Genomic DNA, 26,521 nt, shown 5'->3' on the forward strand with positions numbered 1-26,521 from the left:
GGGGGGGGGGGGGAGAGAGAGAGAGAGAGAGAGAGAGAGAGAGAGAGAGAGAGAGAGAAACAGACTGACCTTCATACCCAAAGCAAAACCTGAAAATAGGCTTAAGTTTAAGTGAGAATGTAAAATACAAATTTCCCCAAAATGAATCTGATTAAAAAGATAAACTCATAGTTTAATTTTCCCATTCACGCAAAAATATTCAAAGCTTCTAAGTCACTGAAGAGGTTCAAGAGAGATGTGGATTCCTCCACTGTACCAATTCCTTTTATATTCCCTAATTTTAGTTTTAAAAATTATTACTGCGTTATCTCGTTTGCCGTTCTTTTTGAAACAACAACCACTCACTGAAAGAGATCAGACTGATTTAACATTGTAAAAGCCAGAAGCAGCAATGCTTTTTGAGGGCAAAAATTGGATTAGACTAAAAATAAAACATGGTATCACCAAGCTTACAATTTTAAGATGTAAGTAGCTCTGAGTTACTTTTAGTTATTTTGAGTCATTTAAACTCTCCCAAGAGGCTTTCTGACGATCACAAGTGACCAACAAAAACTGCTCCCAGCTAAAAGCAGACATACCATGTGACTCGTAAGATTCAGATATTGTGTTAAACACACAGATCACTTGCCTTCTGCAACTGTGAGAAAATCCAGAAGGTACTCCATCTCATTTAAGACACTCAAATCTTTAAGGCAGAAAAAAAAAAACGTTTTCAGTGCTACTGACCTTTATAAATGATATCTGAACAGCTGATTAGCTAAGTATCACATGGGGTCATACCATTTTACTGACTTGTGATCTTTTGTGATCGTTAGAACACAATTCTGGTTTTTTTGGAAAAAAATATAGGCGAGGGAAAAAATGCCTAAGATGGAATAAAAAGTAAACTGTATAGTTTGTTGTCATCAAGGATATCCTGTAATTCAAGTGAGTATACTGGCAAATCCTCCCATAAATCAGTTTATGAGTTCAATTCTGTTCAGCATTTTTCTGGATTTCACTAACAGTCTAAGGTGGCAAATTTAGTTCACCAACACACAAGACTGTTAGAATCACAGAACTCAAAAACAGAAGCTGTATTATCTAATCCGTCTCCCTCATTTTACAAAGTGCGGCCCACAGTCATTTGGCTATCTGGTGGAAAAGCCTGGACTAGAACCAGTCACTCGACCTTCAGATGGAGCTCCCAGCCTAACAGGAGAGCCCATGGTGCGGTGGCAGCTCTAGGACTCCATATTACCCTGTGGAGAAGCTGGCTCTCAGGACACTGACAGCCAGGGCCAAGGTCAGGTCTACATGGTGTCTATGAGCTCTAACACTGATGTCCAAATCCACCGCTAAATCACTGTTTACTGTCTTACGATTACAGGTCTGTGGATCAAAATAACTGGTTTCTGCCTGCTTTTCAGATAACTGAAGAATGACATTTTTATTCCAAACTTTCTAAAAACCAAAATATTATGACTAAAGCCTTCTTCAAAGCGATTAGGATTTCGCTTACACAAGTTAACCACCATGAAGTGATCTAAATTCAGCCTGGGACTCTACCTCTATCTATGATTATTTCCTTGTAAAAATAACCCCCAAGTGAGGTTTTCAAAAATCTTATATACTACATGGAATCATGCGTACTCCTTGTCCATGACACATGAGCATGAGGGCAAAGCTAAGTGTACATATATTCAGATGCCTGGAATCTGCCACAGGTATTCTGTAACATGGAATAAGATTTCTAAAATATAAAAATGCACTTTTTTTTCTTTCCAAACGGGAAATATCTTTCTTCTATTAATGAAAGCAAACGTTTCCTGTAAAAATGTGAAAATATCCAAAAGTATATAAATTGCAACGTGAAAGTGACCTCGCACTCCTACCTCCCATACCATCCAGTTTTAACTGCTGGGTGCCAGACTGGCGTTCCACTGCCCGGATTTAAATTCTGGCTCTGTCACTGACGAACTCTGAGAGTTCTCAGGGTGTCAGTGTCCTTATCTACAAAACAGAGATAATGACGGCGTGTGAGAATTAAGTTGTTTACAAAGTGTAGGTATTGTTCCAAGCACTTAAAACATATTAACAAATCTTAATAAAGTGGCTGACTGATAGATGTTAGAGCACTGAACACTGCCTCGGCCTTAGTCACGTGCTCACTGAACATCAACTGTTCTGATGACCTTCCCAAACTTTAATGTGTATACAAACACACACACACAGATGGTTTTAATACAAATGGGCTCATATAAACTGCTCTGTTACCCCCTTTTTCCCTTACTATTTTAACATAAACAGACCCACTTTATCTTAAGGACCATACAGTAATAACATTTTCCAACATACAGTGAGTTGCTTTGTGTTTTATGTGTATCATCTCATGTACCCCTATATGAACCCTAAAAAGCATGTGCTTTTACTATTCCTACATAGAGAGGAGGAAAGAAAGATTCAACTGGATCGAGTAACTTGCCCAAGATCATACAGCTAACTGTGGTGGAACCAGGCTCTGAAGTTAGTGACCATAGCGCTCTCCGTTTTCTGTAGTGCCATAGTTTTAAACCGATGTCCACTAAGAGATGCTTAGATGGCTCCCATTTTAGGGACATATTTTTAGCAATGCTGCAGTGAACATATTCCGATCACAGATTGTGCACTCTATCTCTTATTTCCTTATTATATTCTTCCAATGTGCAATTGCTGAATCAAAGAATATTCACATTTTAAATTTTGATACATGATGCAAGATTCCTTCCCAGAGAGGGAGTACCAACTGACCATCTACAGATACGTGAAAGAGGCAACATTGGGCACTGTCCATCTTTTTAATCTTTGCCAGCCTGATGGGTTAAAAAAAAAAAATCCTACTTTCGCTTATGCATTCCTCTGACTAAAATGAGGTAAGCATACTTTCATATATTTTAAATAATTATTTCTTCTTTTCTAAGCTGCCTAAGTTCCTTGCCCACTTTTGTATTGAAAAATTCATTCTTTAACAGAGTGAGACTATATTTTCACAATATAATTATCATAGACCATTTTTAGCTATGTTAAATAGCTTAAATCATACCTTAACGCCAATATTTAAATAATTTCAGTTTATTCAACTACGAAAAAAGTCAAAGAATGCTTTAGTTCACGTAGAAACTGTAGTTATTACATTAGAAGCAGGGCACTTTCCTACAAATCAGTAAGATCAAATCAAAACTACTGTCACACAACTCAAAGGTTGAAGATGTAAGTAGAAAGAGTTTTCCAGACTAAGTAAGATTTTCTGTTATTGGGATGTGACATTAAGACCCTATTATTTGAAGACAAATACCATATGATTTCACTTATTTGTGGAATTTAAGAAAAGAACTGATGGACAAACCATAAGAGACTCTTAAATATAGAGAACAAACTGAGGGTTGCTGGAGGGGAGGTGGGTGGGGCGATGGGGTAACTGGGTGATGGGCATTAAGGAGGGCACGTGATGTGATGAGCACTGAGTGTTACATACAACTGATGAATCACTAAATTCTACCCCTGAAAGTAATATGTTAACTTGAATATAAATAAAATCTAAAAATAGTGAAAACAAAAAGACCCTATTGTTTGGACCCTATTTATTTAGACCAGCATATATAATTTCTTTTTTAAAATAAAGCCAATTTACTCTTCAGCAGAAGACTTCCCAGCATAGATAATGATCCTCTGGGAAGCAACCAACCAATGTCATTGTCATTATTATCACTGTCATCACAGTGGCTTATGACTACCATCACTAAGCACCTAACCTTCTCCGCGCCAGACAGTACTGTGTACATCACCTCACTCAATCTTCACAACAGCTGTATGTGGTAGGTACTATTTCCCCATTTAACGAATGAGCAACTGAGGCTCCAAGAGGTTAAGTTACTTGCCAGAGGCCCTGGACTAGAAAGTAGCAGAGCTGGGCTCTGAACCCTGTCTGACTCCAGGGCTATTGTTCTAACATCACTCCTACCCTTTATGATCAGACTCAACTAGTTTCAACAAAGCTAAAGCCAAAGGTAAATGTTAACCTCCTAAAGACAACCCAAAAGAATTACTGGTCTCTTCTTACATGATCGCCTTATTTATTCTTAATAAATCTGAAAGCACTGTATAGTTCCTGGTTTTACAGTAACTAAAAGAATCAACTAGCCTATCCTCCCAGAAACGAGGCTGTGTTAACCTTCCCCCCACTCAACATACTCTCTCACCTAAACAGCTGTACAAACTGTTTAAGGAGTTTTATTATCTTTTGGGAACATTTGCAATTATTTCACAGATTATTTAAAATACATATTTGTCTATACTATGCTGTCATCATTTACTTGCCTAAATAGGGGGAAAGTATCAGAATGCTTTAGTGTGTGAGCGGGAGGATTAACCAACACTGAGTGGCAGTCAGAAACCCAGCAAAGTTGCCATATTAGGGTTGAAGTCCACCTTTAAGCTGCTTCTAGATGGGTTCCCAGGAGCCCTGAAATAACCTCAGAAAGCCAGAAAGGTCTCCACAGTGGTGACAAAGGAGTCTCTCTTATCTGTTTGGCAGCCTTACAATCAGAAAGTTCTTCTTACATCTAACCTAAATCTCTCCTACTGAAATTCAAACACTTTTATTTTTCTGAGATACTCCATAAAAATGAAGAACTTCAACTGCAGCAATTAACTCGCCCAAATTCTCCTAGCAAATAAGAAAAAGGTAGCTAGAATCAGCACTGATTTCCTTTGATTCTCATCATTCCATAATCCAAATTTCTTAAATTTTCAGTCCATTTTGTTAAGGGAAAAACTGCTTGTCTCCCTCAAAAAAACCGTGAAACTGATTTGAGAATAAAGCTGCTCTTCTGAAATCTTGATGACTCGTATTTATTTAAGAATTTAAAAAACAGAAGGGCATCCGCGTGGCTCAGTTGTTAAGTGTCTGCCTTTGGCTCAGGTTGTGATCCCAGGGTCCTGGGATCGACCCCGCATCGGGCTCTCTGCTCAGTGGGAAGCCTGCTTCTCCCTCTCCCACTCCCCCTGCTTGTGTTCCCTCTCTCGCTGTTTCTGTCAAATAAATAAATAAAATCTTTTAAAAAAAAAGATTTTTTTTTCCACATGCATGACAATCTTTCATCTTCACAAAAATTCTGTGAAGTAGAGGTTTCCAGACTTACAGATGAGGAAACAGAGAGTTTGTTAAGTTGCCACCCCAAAGACATACAACTAGTAAATGAAGCCTAGTCTGCCCTGTATCAGGGCCCAAGCTCACAACCCATTTAACTATACTGTCTCTCATCTGGCTTTTATTTTCAAATGAGTAAGCCCCGCTTTACAGAGTACTCTGTTCCTGAAAGCACCATGCTCATTATTATAAATTTGATTTCCCTCACCTCTTTCCATTATAAAATATGTGGAAAAATAGCACCCTAAGCTTTCATAAAACTAAAAAGTCATACTTAAGAATACAGCAGAAATTTATTATTTTTTAAATATCATGTTGTACACCTTTATTTTTTTTAAGATTTTATTTTTAAGTAATCTCTACACCCAATATGGGGCTCAAACTCACAACCGTGAGATCAAGAGTCATGTGCTCTACCGACTGAGCCAGCCAGGCACCCCTAGTGGACATTTTTTAAAAACTAAGAAAAAAATTCGTGCACTAAGACTGAGGAGTAAGTATGACCACCTACAGAACTTTTGCACTAGATAACCATCTTGTCAGAGTCCATTCTGAGACTCTTCTTTGTTCCATTAATCTATCGATCAATCTATCTATTCATCCATCCATCCATTCATTTTCACACCTAAACCAAACTATTTTATTTTCAGAGCTGTAAAATATTTTTTGACACCTGCTTGGGCAAGCCTCTCCCCTTTACCCTTGTTTCCCCTCCCCCAAATTTTTACACACTTTTTCATATGAATTTTAGAATCTGCTTGTAAAGTTTAATTAAAAATATTGTTGGGATTTTGATTGGGTATTATCTTTTTTTTTTTTAGATGTATTTATTTTAGAGAGAGGGAGAGAATGCATGCGAGCAGGGGGCAGGGCAGAGGGGGAGAAAGAGAGACAGAGGGAAAGAAGCAGACTCCCTGCTGAGCACAGAGCCCGACGCAGGGATCAATCTCATGACTCTGAGATCATGACCTGAGCCGAAATCAGGAGTTGGATGCCTAGCCAACTGAGCCACCAGATGCCCCATGTATTGTCTTTTTGAAAATAGGGAAAAACATGGTTTAAACTAAGCCAGCATCAGCCTTGGGCTTCAAATTACCATTTTGATTTCGGTTCTTTGCCAAGGTATTTCTGCCACCTCGGGGACAAGTATCCAGACTGAAGGTTGCAGTTTTTTATAGTCCTTTTTAAAAAGCTGCATCCAAACTTACAGTGTCTGTTACTGATTACAGAAAACAAACTAAGATATTCAATAAGCCTATTAAGTGGTGTTTGCAAGACAGTTAGGGCCTTGGGGTGGCCAAATATAGAAAAATAGAAGAAACCAGCTAAACCATAGTTCCACTGGTTTCAGGTAAGGCTGATCAAATAATTGGCATCATTATCACCTGATATACACCTGACTCTTTGCTAGTAGGAAGAGACCCCAATAGTAAGAGATGATATGAGCACTCTAAGATCCCATAATATTTTCGAACAGAGCAAGACTAACTCATAGAAGCAATCAGTGCATGTGGCTAATAAGCCTGGGTGGGCCTTTGTGATATAAGCAGGGCTTCAGAACAGGGAAATATGGGTGCAGGCTGCAGTGCCCAATAAAAACTAGTAGGTTGGGTAGCTCGGCTCTAGCTTCACTGAATGCTTCACAGTAATCAAAACTTAATGACATCTATTTAAAAGTCCATGTGAAGAAAAATAGTGATGATCTCAATTTGCTTGATAAATCAAGACTGAGCCAAACTTACAACACCCTAATAGAAGGACCGAGACCCCATAGGCAAGCATCACCCATCGTTCCTCCTGAAGCTACTCCCCATGATGTGCGCAAACTGTGGCCTGCAAGAGATTAACCCAATGGGAAATCCCCCCAATGCTTTGTGGCTCGAGGGACTATTCGGTAGCAGAACCTTAATTCTATTCCCCTCTCTGCGACCTGAAAAGTCCCTATTCCATAGGACTTGCATCCACAAAAACCTCCACCCAGTTTCCCAACATCATGGAAATTTACTAGTTCACTCAGAAGACCTAGTATGTGGGCTCATCTATTTGTGGAAAGAGGTAGTTCTTTCCAAAATTACTGAGTCAGAAAATTTTACCAGCACTAGATTTGTTAAAAAAAAAAAAAAAAAGGAAAAAAAAATTTTTTTTTAGTTGAATAAACAGGATGAACACTGTATCTCCTCCCAAGGAGGAAAAAAAAAAAAAAAAAAAAACTGCTAAACATAGCTGGGAATATTGGTTGGGAGGACTTAGGATGGAACTTTTTTTTTTTTTAATTTAAATCATATGCAAACTCTACAGTTATTTAATTTAAAAATCATTATTAGATAATGCAAAGCAAGACATCTCAGTGATTTCTTTACCACACTGACATACCAGTGAGCATTATGTTAGGAAGGGTATTTTCTTTGAAAAGGAGTAGCAAACTTACCTGTGATTGGTATTAAAGCAGTTTCACTAAAATCTGGAAGTTAAGACTATTTAACCCTCTGAGGTTCTTTCCCTTCAGTCCTCCATGTTGTTTATGCTTTTTAAAGGTAACTATTAGTACTTTAAATTAAGCAGAGAACACAGCAGGGTGTGAACAGTTCTCACACACAAGCCTCAGAACTCTGCTTCTAATCAGATACACTGTAGAGCATAAAACATCACTTCATACTCTATAGCTTTTATTAAGTGAAATTGGGAAGGTTGGTGGGTTGTGCATTTTTAGACATGAAATACTCTGTATAGTTCCCCACGTACTTTAAGAGTTGTGAGGGTCAAAAGGAAGAGGCAAAATGGTTTTTTAAAAGGCAAGTCACTACTCAATATTACATGCACTGGAACAATAAAAATTCTATATCCAGGATAATGGTTATTTCTGTGGAAGGAGGGAAAGAGTACAGAAGGCATCTCCAACTCTATTAATGTTTTGTTACTTAATAAAATCCAAGGCAAATCTGGCAAAATATTAATATCTGTGCACCAGACACATGATGTTCCTTATACTTTTCTCTGCAACTGTGTATGTTTATAATAATTCCTAATAAAAAATTCAACTATTAGTTTATAATGCAATCTTAAGAAAAGAAAAACGACAAAGATGCCAAGGAATTTTAAAGGTTTCTTGTGGATGTATTTTTTTAAAGCTACTTAACTTCATACATATATAGAGTATCTTATTTTCTACTATTTTCCTTATTAATATCATCACCATCTCTTGTCTTCCTTCCACCTCCATCTAACAGAGTTTCAATAACAAAGCACACTCTCCAGGGACAACGGAGGCTCAGGGAGAAGGGAGCAGTGAAGGCCATGGGCCTGGGTACAGCTGGGTAAGGGGAGGAGAGGGCACCAGGGCACAAGACCACCACTCAGCAGGAGGGGCCACCAGATTTCCAGACCCAGGTCTTCAGGGAGCCTTCAATATTCTGTTTGAAGTATCATGACTTCCCAGAATACCAGGGAGATCTATATTTAAAGGATTAAAAACATATCCCATACATACTAAAATATTTCCGGATGAAACAATGTAACATCGAGGATTTGCGGCAAGGTAATATGAAGGGAGTAGGTGGGGGTACAGATGAAACAGGACTGGTCATGCTTTCTTAACTGTTCAAGCTGGTGAGGGTACGTGGAAATACATAATCCTCTCCTATTGTGTACATTTAAACTTTTCCACAATAAAGTTTTTTAGGAAGAAAATCCCAAACTAAAATAAATGACTGAATGATTACCACGTTAAAAGTCCTGCCCCATTTCAATGTGTTAGGCCCCTTGTGGCAAGGGGATCAGGCAGCCAGGCCAGGGTCGGTCCTGACACGACCGCTAGTCAGAGTTTATCTGAGCTTTTGATTTTGAGTTTATCCAACTGAAAAAAAATGAAAGGGTTGGATGAGATAATATTAAGTTCCCTTTTAACTATAACATGATCACTGGATTTCTAAAACTGACTTATAGTTACTGTACAACACAATTAAGAACTGCTAATGTTATTAGTGATATAGTATGGCCAAGTGGGAGCTTCTTTGATCCCTCATTTATTTACATATTTGACAAACACTCTGGGAATGCGTACGATGTGCCAGGCAGTGCTACATGTGGGTAGAATACAAAGTAAAATGACACAGAATCTGCTTTCGAGATCCAATCTAATCATGGGAGACAGATGTATAAATAAATGACAATACAATGTAAGTGAGATGATAGGGACGATGGAGTTGAAAATGCCAAAGGCCCTCACAGTGTTAGAGAGTAGGGAATTGTAAATAATCTCATAAGCAGAAGGCGAAAGTTAAGTGGCAGGAGATGACACTGGATAAGAAAGTAGGGACCAGACTGAAAAGAGCCAGGAATGCCATATACCAAGGAATTTGGATGGTATCTTGAAAAGTGATAAAGAAGGCATTTTAAAGATTGTAAGCCTGGAAATGATGCAGTCCCATTTCCATTTTAGATGAACTGTTGGAGCAGGAATATAGATTTGGTGATGGTTCCTGGTGTTTGGGGAACAGAGGAGGGAGTAAAAGAAGGGAAGGGAGGTTTACCTGGTAGTTAGGCGAACTACAATGGCCCAGCAGGATATGATGAGAGCTTGAACCAAGGCAGTATTAGTGGAGATTACTGAGATACTGTTACAGCTTTAGAAATGCAGATTTTAGGTACTCTACTATATTTCTCTCCCCATCTTTCAAGATAATATACAAGCCACAGCATGAAATAACAGTATCTATTCATCAAGTGGGGTACCAGCTTCGAGCACAGTGCCAAACACATAGTAGATGCTTAATAAATGCGGGTTATGTATCTACTGTGATGAGTTTTAATGAACTAATGAAACGGACAGTACTGTGTGGTCATATTAACAATGACTTGATAAAAAGCACAAGTAAGGAAAGATGAAAAATATTTTTCAGGTGATTTTTGTGACCCTCTATAACCCTCCTCCCATCCCCCCAAACTTTTAGGCAATATCAGCAATAACCCTTATTGCTATTTCTTAAAATAATAGAGTGGATAGTTAATTTGTTGTGTAGACTATAATAGAAGATATTTTTTCCCTTATAAACTACATAGTACCTTTTAAGTACCAAAAAGGGCACTTCTAAGAAAAGTATTAGAAGTACTCAGTCAGTACTGGGTACCACAAACCATATAAACTTTTGTTTCGATTTTGACAAAACAAAAGCAATGTTTTCCCCTCAACAACCATTATCTTTACTTAAACAAAAATAAAAAGTAAAGCACAGAAAAGTAGATCATCTGGACGATGTCCTGCTGTTACGACTATTACTCTGAAATTAGAAAATTATGCCCTTTAATTATTACCTTCTTATAATTTCAGATTTTCTCAGCAGTAAGCCTGTGGTACTAAACATCAAAACTTGTCAATTTTATTCTATTCCAAACCTAGAACTCTAAGAATGTTAATATCACCCCAAATGTCATTGACAATAACAAATGTATAATTCATAATAAGTAACTGAACATTAATTATGTGCCCGATATGGAGCGCCTGCACGGCTCAGTGTGTTAAACACCTAACCAGCTCAGGTCATGATCTCAGGGTGCTGGGATGTGCTCAGCAGGGAGGCTTCTCCCTCTCCCTCCCTTCTCTGCTCCTCCCCCACCCACCCATGCTCGTGCTCTCTCTTTCTCTCTCTCTCTCTAATAAATAAATAAATTAAATTAAATCTTTAAAAAAAGATTTGTGTGCCAGGCTTAACATTTTATTTATTAACAGGTTAACCCTTGCATTAACCCTAAGAAGTGGAACATAAAGTTACTGCCATTTTGCAGTAGAAAAAAAAAAATTGGTCTCAGAGAAGATGTGTACCTTATTCGATGTTATACAACCAAAACAAGCTTGTCAGCAACCCAGACTCCGCCACTATAGGCCTGACTGCCTCTTCCAAACCGTGTGAGGTAGGTGGGCAGGTATTATTATTCCTATTTTAAAGATGAAAAACCTGAGAGGTTCAGAAGGTTAACAAAACTTGCCTAAGGTAACACATTTAGAAATGGAACCAGCAAATTAGGCTCCTGGTTCAGGGCCTCTATACTCCACCTCTAACACTGCACCTGTTTCATGAAAGAAATCATAACCACTTCATGGGAATCAGCAAAGTAGAAAATCCCCACTGTTGTTGAAAAACAAATCAAATCAAACACGAAATGTCTGTCAGCATAGCACAAAGGTCGTAAGGTTCTTAAAAAAACAAAAAACAAAAAAAGGCAGAAGACAGTAAAGTTTCTTTTTGACACATCAAGACTACCTTTAACTCGGGGCGCCTGGGTGGCTCAGTCATTAAGCGTCTGTCTTCGGCTCAGGTCATGATCCCAGGGTCCTGGGATCGAGCCCCGCATCGGGCTCCCTGCTCGGCGGGAAGCCTGCTTCTCCCTCTCCCACTCCCTCTGCTTGTGTTCTGTCTCTTGCTGTGTCTCTCTCTGTCAAATAAATAAAATCTTAAAAAAAAAAAAAACTACCTTTAACTCAAATCATAAAAGGAGCTAATTTAGAAAACAGGATTTTCCAAATTTCGAATGTGTGCATTTACTTTTGTTTTCCCAATATTTATTTATGTGTTTCTTCTACAGGCCACATTCAACCGCCAAAGTTTTCAGTACTTATCAGAGACTTGGGAAAAGGTTAAAGAGCAATTTTCTGTCCCCAACCCACAGAGTAAACAATGTCTACAATTAATCCTCACAGAATCTACTGCCAAGTAACAAGCAGGTGCAATATTTCTCTGATGCATTGTATGTATGTGGGGCGGAGGTGGTAAAAAAAAAAAGCGTAGAGAGAAACATTAAAAACAAACTACATTTGGGGGGCTCATTTCTTCTTAATGACTTACGACTAATAAGGCATCTGGCTGTTGACAAGATGATCCCGCCCTTGAATACAAGGAAGTTGCACACAGTCTCACAAAGCACAGATTCAGTCACCCCAAACAGAAATCTGGACTTCCCTGAAGACAAATATGGAATTCAATCTGTGTGATGCCTTGAATGCGGCTAACTAATTTGCAATCCTTTAGTATGACCATACAAGGGAGGGAAAAGAGCTACCTTCCTAGTCCTTCCTTGAGGGGGAAGCAATAGAGGAAAAAGCATAATATTTAAATCCCATAGCGAAGTTTTAAAACTTTTCCATTAAGATACACACCCTAGCTGAGTCATCAGCATAATACACTGCAGCCAATCACCTCAGTACTAACTACCTTTCCTATACGTGGTTGTTCCAACTCTGCTAATTCTACTCAAAATAGAATGGGTAAGAAGCTATAATTTGTTTTCATTCTTTTCACTTAGTCATATAACCCTATAATTTTTAGAGGAAATGCACTGACCTTAATTCATCTAAGTACTTAATCTACAGTGAAATGAATAAAGAAACCACAACTGAGTGAAAAATATATCTGAAATAACCAATAGCCAAAGCAATAATAGCAACCTAAAGAAAACTGTTTCAGGAACCAATGAGAATGTTTTAAATCCAAAATAAAGATTATGAGGAGGAAAATTCTCTTAACCTAAAAGTACTTGATCCCATCTACCACATGGAAAATGTGTTTCCCATTCTTTCACCATCACATTAAAAAACAGAACAGTTTTAGGTGAATTCTTCTCTTAAACCAAATATTAATTTTTAAAAAGTAATTCTTCAGATACCAGTTGATGAACATCTTATGAATCTACTTCTAAGACTCTGCAACTAGACTGCCTGAGTTTAAATCCCTGATTGCACTCTTGTTAGCTGTTTGATCTTGGAGAAGTAAATTCATCTGTCTGGGCCTTGGTTTCCTCATCCACCAAAGGGGTTCTCGTGAGTTAATACAAGTAATACATTTAGAAAAGTACGTGACACATGATAAGTGAAGAAACTGTTATTATCATTTCTCTCACCACTGTAGTTGACAATTATACTGCTTAACAGGTCCCTTTGCCATCCTTCCAGCATGTGGAAAATCTACTGAAAGATAATTAGATCTCTGAATTACCACTAAGCTAAAGAAAATGATACACTGACAGTTTGGTCAGCAAGTTACATAATTCAAAGAACTTAAGTCTGTGATTTGACATCATAAGGACTCAACTTTAATAATAGTTTAGGATTCATTTGTATCTCTTATGGGCAGCTGTTACAGATTTCAAGCAGTCCCTAAGTGACAAGTATTAAATTTTTGAAATTATGAAGCCAAAAATATTTTGTATTCAAAATAATCACAATACACTTGGAGAGACAGATGCATCTACAACTAGGCTACAATATAGGAAATAAAATTATAGTAACTTGAACAGGGGATTAAATAGGTTCATTTTTCCTGGGGTTAAGAAAAAATAGCAGCAACAAAAAAAATGGTACTGAAGATTGAAAAATTATAGGTTATGAAATATAACATCCACCATGAATATGCCATGGTTATGAATATGTAGTCAAGATTTTGTAAAAAACAATTCATGCATATTAAAATTATGCATATTAAAATTTACAATATTAAAATACTAAGGTAGAAAACAACACACTAGCATCACAGTATGAAAAATAAGCCACCAACTAGATTAAGATATTTGCAACACTTAAAAATAAAGAATTAAATACAACAAAGGTAATATAGTATGAATAGCTATTCCTATATACTTGTTACTACTTATTAGGCACTGTTCTAAACAGTATATCTTAAATACATTAAGAATTTCTATGAGTCAATTAAAAAAACAAAAAAAAATCAAAATAAAAAGAGCAAAAACCCCAAACAGGAATTTCACAGAAGGGAACACACAAATGGTCCATAAATATAATGTAAGATGCTCAACTACAATTCTAATCAAGGAAATGAAAATTAAAACCCCAATGAGCTATCATTTCATATCCCTAGATCAGCAAAAACTTAAAAGGTTGTCAATATCTAGTTTTGCTGAGGGAGTAGAACAATAGGAACTCTCTTATCCACTGCTGATGAAGGTACACTGCTTTGGGGAACAGTTTGATACTTCTCAGTAAAGCTGAACAGACACATACCCAATGACCAAGCAACTACATTCCAAGACATATGCCAAAAAGATACACATGGAGTACAGGGGACAGTTACTTAATGATGGTCATTGGGGCACTGTTCCCATAGACAAACAACAATAATAACAACAAAACACAATGATCATCAACAGGAGTGGAACAAAAAAAATAGTGTGGTATGGTCATATAATTGAAAACTACATAGCAGTGAAAATGATCTAAGTACCACTACATGGATGAATCTCAGAAACAAAGTTGGAAAAAAAAGAAGCAAGTCACAGAATATACACTGTTTGTTTCCACTTATATAAAGTTCAGAAATAAACAAACTAAAAAATAATATTCACTCAATGGGATATACTCCCAGGTAATGAAACTATAAGTAAAGCAAAGGGATGCTTAACAAAAATGAAAGAACTGGTTTACCACTGAGAGAGGAAAAGGCATGTGGGAAGCTTCCGGATACTGGTAAAGTTCTATTTCTTAACCTCCATGGAAATTACTGCACAGATACATTTTATGTTCTTGTATATAATACACTTTAAACAAAAACAATTTAACATATTCCTTTTAGAAGAGTTGTGGGGGTGCCTATGTGGCTCAGTCGGTTGAGCATCTGACTCCTGATCTCAGCTCAGGTCTTGATCTTAGGGTCATGAGTTCAAACCCTGCATTGGGCTCCACCATGGGCATGGAACCTACTTAAAAAAAAATTTTTTTTTTTTTTAAAGAGTTGTGGGTAAGTCTACATAACGAACACATCATTGAAACAATGTAGACATTTCAGACTAGGAAAGTAACTATTTAGGAAAAAGAATGTAAGAAATAACTTAAAACCTGCAGCAGAAAAACAACAAAGTAATGATATAAAGCATCTTTTGTCCAAGTGTGTTCTACAAAACACTTATTAGATGTCTGAAGGAAAATGGGTTCCAGTAGTGAAATAAATTGGGGGAATAATGGGTTAAACAAGTAAATCTCCTAAAGAACAAACAGAATTTCCCCAACTCTTTGACTCTGGAATCTTTTAACATGGTGAATTACATAGTGGTTCTTTTAGGACCTGTGTTTCATATAATACAAATTGGGAAACATTTTATAATACAGAGGTCATTCTAGATACACATTCTACCCCCAAGACTGAAGTGAGAGCAGGAGAAAATAGTCTAGTAAATAGGTACTTGGATGTCTAAGTCTTCCGTAATTGACCTGTCCAAGCCAAACCCTGGACAGTCGGAAACAAAACCCATAACCAAACAGAACCCTTAAGAACTAAGTGAACCACCACTCTATGTTATATGAACATGAACACAGCTTTGTGATAAAAGGCAAAACATGAGGTAGGCATAAAGTACGACAGAAAAGATCTAGATGGAATATAAAGAAGTATTTCTACAGCTTTTAGGGCCATGGTAGATTAATAGGCAGAGGGTTTTATTTGATTTAGGTAGAGTCAAGCACAAAAATCTAGGTTTCAAATCAGATCTCTTGGTTAAAAGGTTTTTCTATTAATCTATAAAATTAGAAATTCTCTAATTTTCTACTAAAGTTTTTCCTAGGTACAATGAATCTATGAACTGAATCTGAAAATTCTTCATAATATGCTTTTATTACCATAGGAAAATAACATGATAATGCTCTTTGAAAGATAATATAAACACTGCACATTTTTAAAACTTCTTTATGATTAGACGACCATCATAAACTTTTGCATACACTATTCTTCTTGAAAACTAACTTCTGGGTGGCAGTGAAATATATTTTTAAAGAAAAGGTTGTTGGGGCGCCTGGGTGGCTCAGTTGTTAAGCGTCTGCCTTCGGCTCAGGTCATGGTCCCAGGGTCCTGGGATCGAGCCCCATGTCGGGCTCCCTGCTCAGTCGGAAGCCTGCTTCTCCCTCTCCCACGCCCCCTGCCTATGTTCCCTCTCGCAGTGTCTCTCTCTGTCAAATAAATAAATAATATCTTAAAAAAAAAAAGAAAGAAAGAAAAAGTTGTTGAACACAATGTCTTTGTATCTCAAAAACGTTAAAATATTATTTGAGAAGAGTCAAACATCTGTCCTTTCAGGGTACCACCAGGATTCAAATGTGGAAATGTGGTACTGCCATGGGTTTTTATAAGGTGAAGACTCTCAGACTGCCTTCTTCAGAGGGCTCTTGGTGATTTACCACAACCTAGGCCTAATCCACAGCCTTAAAGGCTCAGAAATCTGATTTTTATCAGCATCAATAAGGTAGCTCCATCTTTTAGAGGCAAACAAAAATTAATATAAGCCTCAAGAGAAATCAGAATACAAATTTTCTAACAGAGAATGACAAACTGCTGTGACAGAAACAAGAACGTCTGTTTATGGCCGTACATGGCCAATACTCTCCTTACAGCCAGACCTCTATGGACAGTTCCTGAGTACTCATGGAATTAGAATTAAGGAAGTCAGAGGAATTGAGTATTTAATGGTCTTCTTTCATTCTACAAAGAACTTTCTTTAAATTAAGCAACTACTGTGTCCAGGCACTCTCCTAGATGCTAGAGATACAGACATCTCAGCTTTCAGAGAAAGCACAAAATTTCCAAAAAAATTTTGGAAGCAATCTAAATGTTTAACAATAGAACTGTGATTAAATAATGGCAAATCCAAATGATAAAAGAAAATGCAGTTCTAAAAAAAGAATAAAAAAAAAAGAAAATGCAGTTCTTTAAGAATGGTGTATTTAAGCAGCCATTCATGACATGGGAAAATTATCATGATGCAATGTTAAATGAAAAAGCAAGTGACAAAAGCCCATAGTAGTACACAATCGTATATACATATATATGTATCACATGTATACATATATATGTATATATATGTATGTATCTATTTCCTATCCCTTTATACGCAAAAGAAAAAGACCAGAAAGAAAACCAATCAAGTACTGTTAATGGTTATCTTTTTTCCTTATACCTTTTTGAATTTTATAATTTCCTAAAATAGCTTGACATGCCTTTTATCACCAAGGGAAAAATTACTTGTTAAAGTAATTTCAATCAACACGAATACGAGGATCCCTTCAGATTTATCTACTAGAAGCTATCCATGAAAGCCAGTCCTTGAACCTCCGTCTTTGAACTCTGAGAGACCTCATCCTTTAGCCTGCCGTTACGCAAGACTCTCCATGGATGAGTAACACACCCTACCTTTTCATCCAACCTGCTGTCTCATATTTCTCTGAACATTTCAACCTAAACACCTTACAGATGACTCATATATAATTACGTCCAAAAGTAAATGTATACATTTCCTCCACAGCCAACCCCATTTCTGTCCATGGCACCCACCTTTCTTCCAGTCAGAAAGCTTGGAAAGCAATTCAACTCTCCCTCTCCTGTTTCAAGTTCATTAACAAACTGTCCAAGTCTCTCTCCCATCCTACCTTATTCTTCATTCTCATTTCCATCATCTCATCAGTCCAGGCCCCGATCACAATGTCAGTGACATAACTGCAGCAGCGTTCCAGGGGGGTCTTCCTGATGCCATTCTCTGCCATCTGTAAACCGCTGCTCCTTCTATAGAACTTGGATGATGTCATTCCTTGGCTCAAAAACATTTAAAGCCTTCTCCTTTCTGCCACTCCAATCTAAACTTCTTTGCCTGGCTTTTATTAAACCCCATAATTTGGCTCCACCCTAACTACTTAACTTTATTTTCCATTATTCGCCAGTCTCCTCCCTCATCAACCAACAGACATGCCATCATCAACCCTAACACCAAACCCTGGAATATCTTAAAAACAGTCCTTCCTTTCCCCCTCTATTTGTATTTAAAGAACCTCATGAATTTTTCCTCTTCTACAAAGCTGTTCTTGATTTCTCCAACCTCATTTAGGCTTCACTTCAGAACCTGTCTAGCACTTACTATGAATCTCACAGTTAGGCATTTAATTCCATACTCCTGTGTAAAGTGGATTTACTGTCATGTATGTTAGTCATCTATTACATTCCCTATTTCTTGAGGACAAGAGCCATACCTTATTATGTCCCCCACAGCATTTAGCAGGATGCACAACAAAAAGAAAGAGCTAATACTTGTTGACTGAAGTAATCAACTTCAGCCCTCACTTCTCTTTCACTATGTTATATACACTGCTACATACATTGTAGTAATTTGGGCAGGTCAACACCCTCCTAAGGAATATAGCAGGAGACTATTTCAGCACAGTACTAGGAAGTCCAATTAGATATAACACTGTAGTGATGACAGGGGGTCCCCATGTTCCAAAGCTGGAACAACAGAGACAGAGTTCTAGGGAATGATAATTGGGGTTCTCGAAGTCTCTTCCAAGGGGATAGTAATGAGGATCTCAAACGCCTTCTATTCTCCATGAGAACAGGTGCTAGGTCTTCTGAAAGAGTGCTTTGACTGGAGTGAACGTCAAAAGAGAAATGCCTATTAAAACAAAAGACCTGAGCATAGTCCTACCTATTCATAAAATGCTATTACATAAATCAGCAAATCTCAGGTGCCATGCTGCTACTGGTTAAGAGATGGTAACTGCCAACTGATAAGAAATTTTTCATGTGCAGAGTAGTAGTGCCCATATTTATGAAGTTCTTTAAGAGTCTTCAAAGGACTTTCTACATCATCTGTTATTATCTGACCTTTCCTAAATACAGGGTGAAATGGATATAAAGTATCACATTAAAATAGAGTTCATATACAACAAATATTTTGTTTGAGTCTACTTTAAGTACACATATCCACATCATTATGAAATTAGGAGCTACTTCAGAACCTGACTATTCAATGACTTTATGAGTTTTCTTCTATGGAAAAGGTAATGTTTTAGAATGCTTAACCTATCAACACTTACCATAATCTCTGTAATGCTTTCTCCCTTTTAGAAGAGGTGTTTTAACTTACTCATTTTGTGCCAAGTCAATTAAAACATATATGGAATTCACTAAATATAAATTATAGAAACCAGTTTTCAACAACATTTCTATTTATAAAAGTTAAGGTTTTTCTTTAAATTTAAAGAAATAATTTGGGGCGCCTGGGTGGCTCAGTCAGTTAAGCGTCTGCTTTCGGCTCAGGTCATGATCCCAGGGTCCTGGGATCGAGCCCCATGTCAGGGTCCCTGCTCCACAGGGAGCCTGCTTCTCCCTCTGCCTCTGCCTGCCACTCCCCCCTGCTTGTGCTCTTCTCTCTATCAATAAATAAAATCTTTCAAAAAAAATAAAACAAATAAATTTAAAGAAATAATTTGCATTCAATTTCAAAGTGTAATGCCTGGGTTGTCAATAAAGGCATTATTATTGTCTGGACCTTAACACTAAAATAAGAAGGGATTACTGTGATGGTTCTTGTGCTTTCTTTTAGCAACTGGACAGTGTTAAAGGATGATATGATGGCAGATGGATGCCTGATTCATAGCTCAGCATACAGGCATCTGTAACAGACTTTTGGCTGATGTTTTCCATTGCAAAAACTAAGAAATGTATGTGTTCACAAAGAGAACTGCTGCTGTGGCTAGTGAGAGCTAGCATTTGCTGACTGCTTCCGTGGGCTGAGCACATGCTAATAAACACACCGAACGTCAGATATGCCCTATGTTAATATATTACGCCCTTAAACCCATGTCTGGCAAATACAGTAAAACAAATATAAAAGTTCATCATCATTATCTTCATGTCACTTAATTCTGAGACGAGGATGAAAATATTTGAATATATTATGAAGCAGGCATGATTTTATTGTAGCTCCCATCCCTTCCCCCTTTTACAGATACAAAAACAAGTTTAGGAGACGTAAGTCATTTCATTTGTTCCAGGCCACACAGTTAAAATGGTATATCCAAAGCCTTTTCTAATCACTAGGTAATCTTTTTCCTATTTTACTGAGATATCATTGACATATAGCACTCCATAAGTTTAAGGTATACAGCATGACGGTGTGACTTACATATATTGTGAAATGATCACTGTTATAAGTTTAGTTAGCATCCATCATCTCGTACAGATACAATAAATAGAGAAAGCAAAAGAAGAAAACTTCTTTCTCCTTGTGATGAGAACTCTTAGGATTTATTCTTTGAACAACTTTCCTATATACCACACAGCAGTGTTAGCCACAGTCGTCATGTTGTACCTTCCATCCCTAGTACTTACTTATGCTGTAACTGGAAGTTTGTACTTTTTGCCCTCCTCTCTCCCATCCCTCCCCCCCCCCCCCCCCAGCTCTGGTAAGCACAAATCTGACCATTTTTTTTCCTGAGTTTGTTTTGTTTTGGTTTAGATTCCACATATAAGTGAGATCCTATGTACTTGTCTTTCTCTGTTTGACTTATTTCACTTAGCATAATACCATTCAGGTCCATCTATATTGTTGTGAATGGTAGGATTTCCTCATTTTCCTAGAGGCTGAATAATATTGCACTGTGTGTGTGTGCGCATGCATGCACAATTTTTTTTCTATTTTTTTAAAATGTGCTCGTTTCGGCAGCACATATACTATTTTTTTAAAATATGTATTTATTTGAGACAGAGTGCACATAGGGGAAGGAGCAGAGGGAGAGGGAGAGAGAAACCCAAGCAGACTCCACACTGAGTGCAGAGCCCGACACCAGGATCGATCTCACAATCCTGAGATCACGACCCGAGCCCAAACCAAGAGTTGGATGCTTAACCAACTGCACCATCCAGGTGCCCCCACACACATTTTCTCTATCCATTCATCTATCAGTGATGCTTAGGTTGTCTTGACTACTGTAAATAATGCTGCTATGAACATGGAGGTGCAGACATCTTTGAGTTGGTGTTTTTGTTTCCTTTGGATATATTCCCAGAAGTCACTAAGTAATTTTGATTCATTGATCAAGTGGATTTTAAGCTTAAAATCGAAGAAGAGGTAGGAAAAGTTTAGATATTATTGTAACTATGAAAGAAGCTGGTCATGCTCTGAAAAAAAAAATGACAATGAGAAAGGTCTAGCAAATTATTTGTTGCAGAAAAACAAATGGAAAGGGTGTTAGCAACAATGTGGTATTAGGTTCCTGCGAACACAATCCCAGAATATAAGTATTAAAGAAAGAAAATTACCATTTTACAAATACGTAAATACAATACCATTAAGCATCACTGGGATTTGATGGGATAGGACTCTGAACTGGAATAGAGCAATGGTAGAAAGGTAGAGCATAAAGGATTGCCGATTTGGAATATTCTAGAGACTGAAACTGACACAGAAATAAATCGAGCTGTGATGGAGACTTCAACTTTTGGGATATCTGCTAGAATTCTTCCACAGCTAAAAATCAAGGCATCTGATAAATGCCTTGCTAAGCCTTCCATCTCTCAAATAGGGAAAGAAACATTCTAGATATAAATGTGACCATGGGAAGAAATTAGTTGACTAAATGGAAGTACTGGGAAACCTGACAGCAATTTTGAAGTTTTGTTACAATGGCTGGGAATGTGGGACATTAGAGAACACAAATTACAGAAAGTTCACAGAAAATAAAAGCAAATCTTGCCTGAGACTTTAAAAGGAAATCTGCATGATATGTTTTAGGAAGCTCTCAAGAATACAACTCTAGTTAAACTAGCTTTGATTGAGTAATATTTACCTAGCATCCACTATAGATAGGCCAGGTACTGCTCTTGGCAGTAAGGACACAGATGACATAAAACACCTGCCCTTATGAAGCTTACACTCTAGTTGGGGAGGGAATAGAAAGTGCAGGGACTGAGGGAGGCGTTAACATTTTAAATAAGGTCATCATTTTGAAAGATGGGGCAGTTTGTCTCTTGTGTCCCTTGAGAAGGAAGTTTGAATGAGGTGAGTAAAAGTGGTTTCAAAACCTGGGGGAAGGGACACGTGGGTGGCTCAGTCATTAAGCGTCTGCCTTCGGCTCAGGTCATGATCCCAGGGTCCTGGGATCGAGTCCCGCATCAGGCTCCCTGCTCAGCGGGAGGCCTCCTTCTCCCTCTGCCCCTCTCCCTGCTCATGATCTCTCTCTCTCTCTCTCTCTCTAAAATAAAGAAATAAAATCTTAAATAAACTTCTAGGTTTTAGAGTAAATAATTCCTAAAATTTTATCACTAGAAGTATCCAGGAAAGAAAGCTGAAAGAGAGAGAATTAAAGAAAGAGAAGGAGTCAGAAAAACATGAGGAAGAAAAGTATAACCAAACAGTATTACCCCTATTCATCCTAGTCATGTGGGAAAAAAGTAAAACTTAAAATGATTAGGTATGAAAAAAACAGAACTCTGGTTATAAACCGCAAAGGATTAATAACAGAGAAAAGGGAAAGATTCTGAAAAGACTGGCTGCACAAAGAGCTCCTCAATGAACTTAGATTTTAAAGACGCAGATAAGAGAAACAGAGCGGAGGCACACATAACATGGATGCGTATAAAAGAAACAGAGGATGGTATCAGGAAGCCAGATGCGCCCACAATGAGCTGAACTGAAGAAATTGTAGCCCATCAAGGGCTACAAAAGCAGCTTCTGAATTCCCACCTGGAAGGGAAAATATGCAATTGGCCTGGGTAAGTTGGTGCAGGGAAATGGTGTAGTTAACACAGGGCAGGAACAAAAAAAGAAAGAAAAGAAAAACCACTTCTGTTTTGCTTTTTAAAAAATATTACACTTGCGTACCCCTTTACAGCTTACATATTTCTATTTTATGACATCCTTGCTGGGGAGGTACAAGCCCTGTGTTATAGAGGAGAACTCCCAGTGGGGTGCCCACCCGCCACCCACCAGTGGAGCTCCACCTCTCTTCTCAGCGGAGGGTGGGAAACAAGAGGCCAAACGTGGATGCCCAACCAGGGAGCGGAAGCCCGGGACACAGGAGGCCATAAGACAACTGCCCCCAACGCCCTGCAAATCTTCTCACCTGACCAGCTGATCGGTTTGCGAATCTCAGACCCACGTGCTCTAAGCACGCGGAAGAACTCTTGAGTGCCAGAGAGCTGCGCTGAAGAGACGAACTGCCCCATCTCTCAAAATGAGGAAAGAACATGAACTTTACAAAAGAACAGGGACATTACAAAACGTTACAAAACACTCACTGTTGTGCTTATCATCCAGCCTGAGGAAAATTCTAGAACAGATAATAAAGCAGATGGCTTTTGAACAGGCAAAGATGGGTGATCACTAAAAATCCACACGGATTCAGGAGGAACAAGTCTTGCCAAGTAACTGTATTTCTTTTGTTGGCGAATCTAAAGGACAAATAATCTCTGTGACTCTGAAAGGTACCAATCAAGCCCCACTCTCCAATTTTTTTTAGTGGGAGGAAGGGAGACAAATGAAGAAAAATGGGCTGAGTATTGGATGTGTTTATAACTGATGAAGCAACAAAACTCAGAGTGCTCTTAAGTAAGTTCTGCGAGACTCGCTGGGCAGGCAATTATATTACCAATGAACCGGATACAGTTCTGTCTTTATCAGATGTTATCCTTTTCAAAGTCCTTATCCCGAACTGGAATCTGGAGAGCATAATCAAACGGGGCACAGTGGAGTCACAATCCAAAACAATTTTAACAGAAGATTAACTTTAACCAGTGAAATTTAATAGAGAAAAGGTAAAAAATTATATCTGGATTCAAAAAAACTAAATGCTATCATATATGGTGACAAACTGTTATATACATTAAGAACAACTAAAGATTTCTGTTGAACAAAACTTGACATAAATTAAAAATGTGAAATGGCTATCCCCAAAATTTATGCAATCTTAATAATAGGCTAAGCTCATAGACATAAAAGGTCAAGAACAAGGAAGGTAAATGTCATACTGTACACTGTACTGGTTAGCTCATACCTGGAGAACTTTGCAATAGTTGGCAATGCCTTATAGTCAGTACAAAGGGACAAAGCAAAATGCGTAATTTGAAAATCAAATCACCCTCTAGGACTAATATCAACATGAATCAAATAGAGCAGTAGAAATTAGTTATCAATATAAGTAATCCAAAAAAAAAATGTGTGGCTGAAAATATCTGGAATACCCACACCAATCAAAAGTGAACAGGGTCTAGTTTCTGGGAGGCAGTATTGGAATGTGAATTAAGAAAGCTGAAACTTTGTGGGGCACCTGGGTGTCTCAGTTAAGTGTCCAACTCTTGGTTTTGGCTCAGGTTGTGATCTCACGGTCGTGGGATCAAACCCCACATTGGTCTCTATGCTTAGCACAGAGTCTGCTTGAGATTCTTTCTCCCTCTGCCCCTCCCGTTCATGTTTTCTCCCCCTCCCAAAATTAATAAAGAAATCTTTAAAAAAAAAAAAAAGAAAGAAAGAAAAGAAAGCTGAAATCTTGTCAATTTTGTTTTCTTCTGGCTAAAGAAACTGTGTTAACAGAACACTGTTATATTAATTTGGGGGAAAGAAAGCAGGAGTTTAACATGCAAAATTTTGCCTGTGTTCCTCTGACACTGTCCGAGATTAAAATGGGCTGCCCATATCCAGAACAGCAGTGGGCAGATGCATCCTTATAAAAAAGACGCTTCATCAGGCTATCATGGTTTAGCAACGCTTCCCATGAAGGCTGTCCTAGTGGGTAACAGTGTACTGACCAAATGATGCATGCTTCCATTCTACTCACAGTTATATTAATAAGTTCATTAACTGGCATTCTTGTGTTTATATAGCAGTCTCTTGGTCACTTGCTAAACGTAAGTAAATTTCCATACTCCTGACTATTTCTGGACACACACAATTCACATTTATGGAGCTGGAAAAGTAAGGTCTACACCTTAAATATTAAGTATGCTAGGAAAGGGATGGACAACGGAGTCCCAAGCTCAGAAGAGGTCTGAGCAAGATACACAGATTTGGAAGTGATCGTGACAGAGTGGTCCCTAATGACGTCAGGGCACATGAGATCATCCAGCAACCAGAGCATGTGGAGGGAGAAGAAAGGAGGATGGGGGGGCAGAAGGCTAGAGAACACCAGCCCCTGAAAGGAATGAAAGTTAGGTATCCTGTAAACTGCTGAATTCCTTGCCTCTAGCAAGGAACTAGAATATGTAGACAAAGACGAGCCGACCCCTTGCCAAGGATTAGAGGGAACGCACAGTAGGGAATCCATCTGACCTCTACAGCAGCTTTCAGCTCTGAGCATGAGCCAGAGACTTTCATTCAATCCAGTATTCCTCACAATCTGAGAAATAACCTCTCCATTACAGAAACACTAAAATTGTGCTTATTCTTATTCTTTTGCTTTGTTAGCCAGTCACAGAAAAACGTTTTGAAGAATTAAAGCTTCTTGTTTCCTGAAAGTGAAACGTACTTGGTTTACCTGGACAGGAGACCACTCTCTACATCTAATCTCTTACCCTATTTTTCCTTCTGTGGGTCCAGTTATATGAGTAGTTTGAAAATGCAGTTTTATCCAACCATGTGTTCCTACTTACGCTTCCCTTCCCTTTCTACCACCTCTGCCTGATGGGGGCTACATACATAATCTGTGGGTTTAAATCTTAAATGTTTTACTACCTTTCAGCAATGTACTGTAACTTTGACTAATATTTAAAATGTGCTGGTTTCTGTTTCCCTCTCTACTCAATACTAAAAACAGAGGCACAGGTATACACACAAATTCTGTTTTTATTAAATCCAGAAATATCTGATTAAAAGTCATTTTTGGCATAACAATACACCCAGCGTATTTTCAGACATGACTACTGGCGGTTCAACTCATCTTAAAATATGGCACGCGTCCCATGAAGTGGCACCTGGAACAGGTGTCAGAGGTATTTGACCCCTTTTAACCTTTTCTCCAGCTCCTACCCTATGCTCCAGCTCCAGCTCCCCCGATACCTGCAAGCCACCTTTTTCTTGTCCCTCTTCTCTTTCACGTTCCTCGTGGTAGTGCCCAGAAACTTTTATGATTACCGCTAATGACACTAAAGCTAACACAGCTGCCAAGTCCCAGCCTAGAATACAGTGGATATAATTCTAAAGAACTTTCTGGTTGTCCTTCGAAAACAACTGTATTCTGTTTCAGTGGCCCAATGCACAAGACAGAATAAATGGCTGTAGAAAAAAAAAAAACCTATGTGAAAAAGAAACCTGGCTTCCTAGCTCTGGCTGTCTAATATAGATTACATACACACAGTTCAGAATCATGATCTGCCAATGCAGCTTTTTTTTTAAGAGATTATATTTATTTATTTTGAGAGAAAGAAGGGGAGACAGGGACACAGAGAGAAGAGAGGAAGGGCACGAAGGGGCAGGAAGGGCAGAGGGAGACCTCAATGCAGGTTTCGGAATGCCCAGAAAAGATGGGAGGGGAGTAAACTAGAGTCCGCGTTCGACACCATTTAAAGTTTAAGTCATGCTAAGTTATAAAGTATAGTAAGGGTC

The 26,521-nt window shown here is 38.2% G+C and overlaps 1 protein-coding gene across 3 annotated transcripts in view; it reads right to left on the bottom strand.

The window, feature by feature from the left end:
• STK38L (serine/threonine kinase 38 like) overlaps positions 1-26,521 on the bottom strand; it is an 81,947-nt gene that overhangs the window by 44,909 nt on the left and 10,517 nt on the right. Inside the window, exons 2-3 of one of the 3 annotated variants that reach the window (XM_073877804.1) lie at positions 1,875-1,992; positions 629-685 (exon numbers count right to left, since the gene is read on the bottom strand). The exons of 1 other annotated variant lie outside the window; for it this stretch is intronic. In XM_073877804.1, the coding sequence (XP_073733905.1) occupies positions 629-685; positions 1,875-1,881 (64 nt within the window). In that variant the 5' untranslated portion in view covers positions 1,882-1,992. The remainder of the gene's footprint in view (positions 1-628; positions 686-1,874; positions 1,993-26,521) is intronic. One more of the 3 variants, XM_025879713.2, reaches the window with a different exon arrangement.

Source organism: Callorhinus ursinus, unplaced genomic scaffold, assembly GCF_003265705.2.
Source record: "Callorhinus ursinus isolate GAN/ISIS: 27379988/994484 unplaced genomic scaffold, GSC_fseal_2.0 scaffold27, whole genome shotgun sequence".
In the NCBI taxonomy this organism is placed as follows: Eukaryota; Metazoa; Chordata; class Mammalia; order Carnivora; family Otariidae; genus Callorhinus; species Callorhinus ursinus.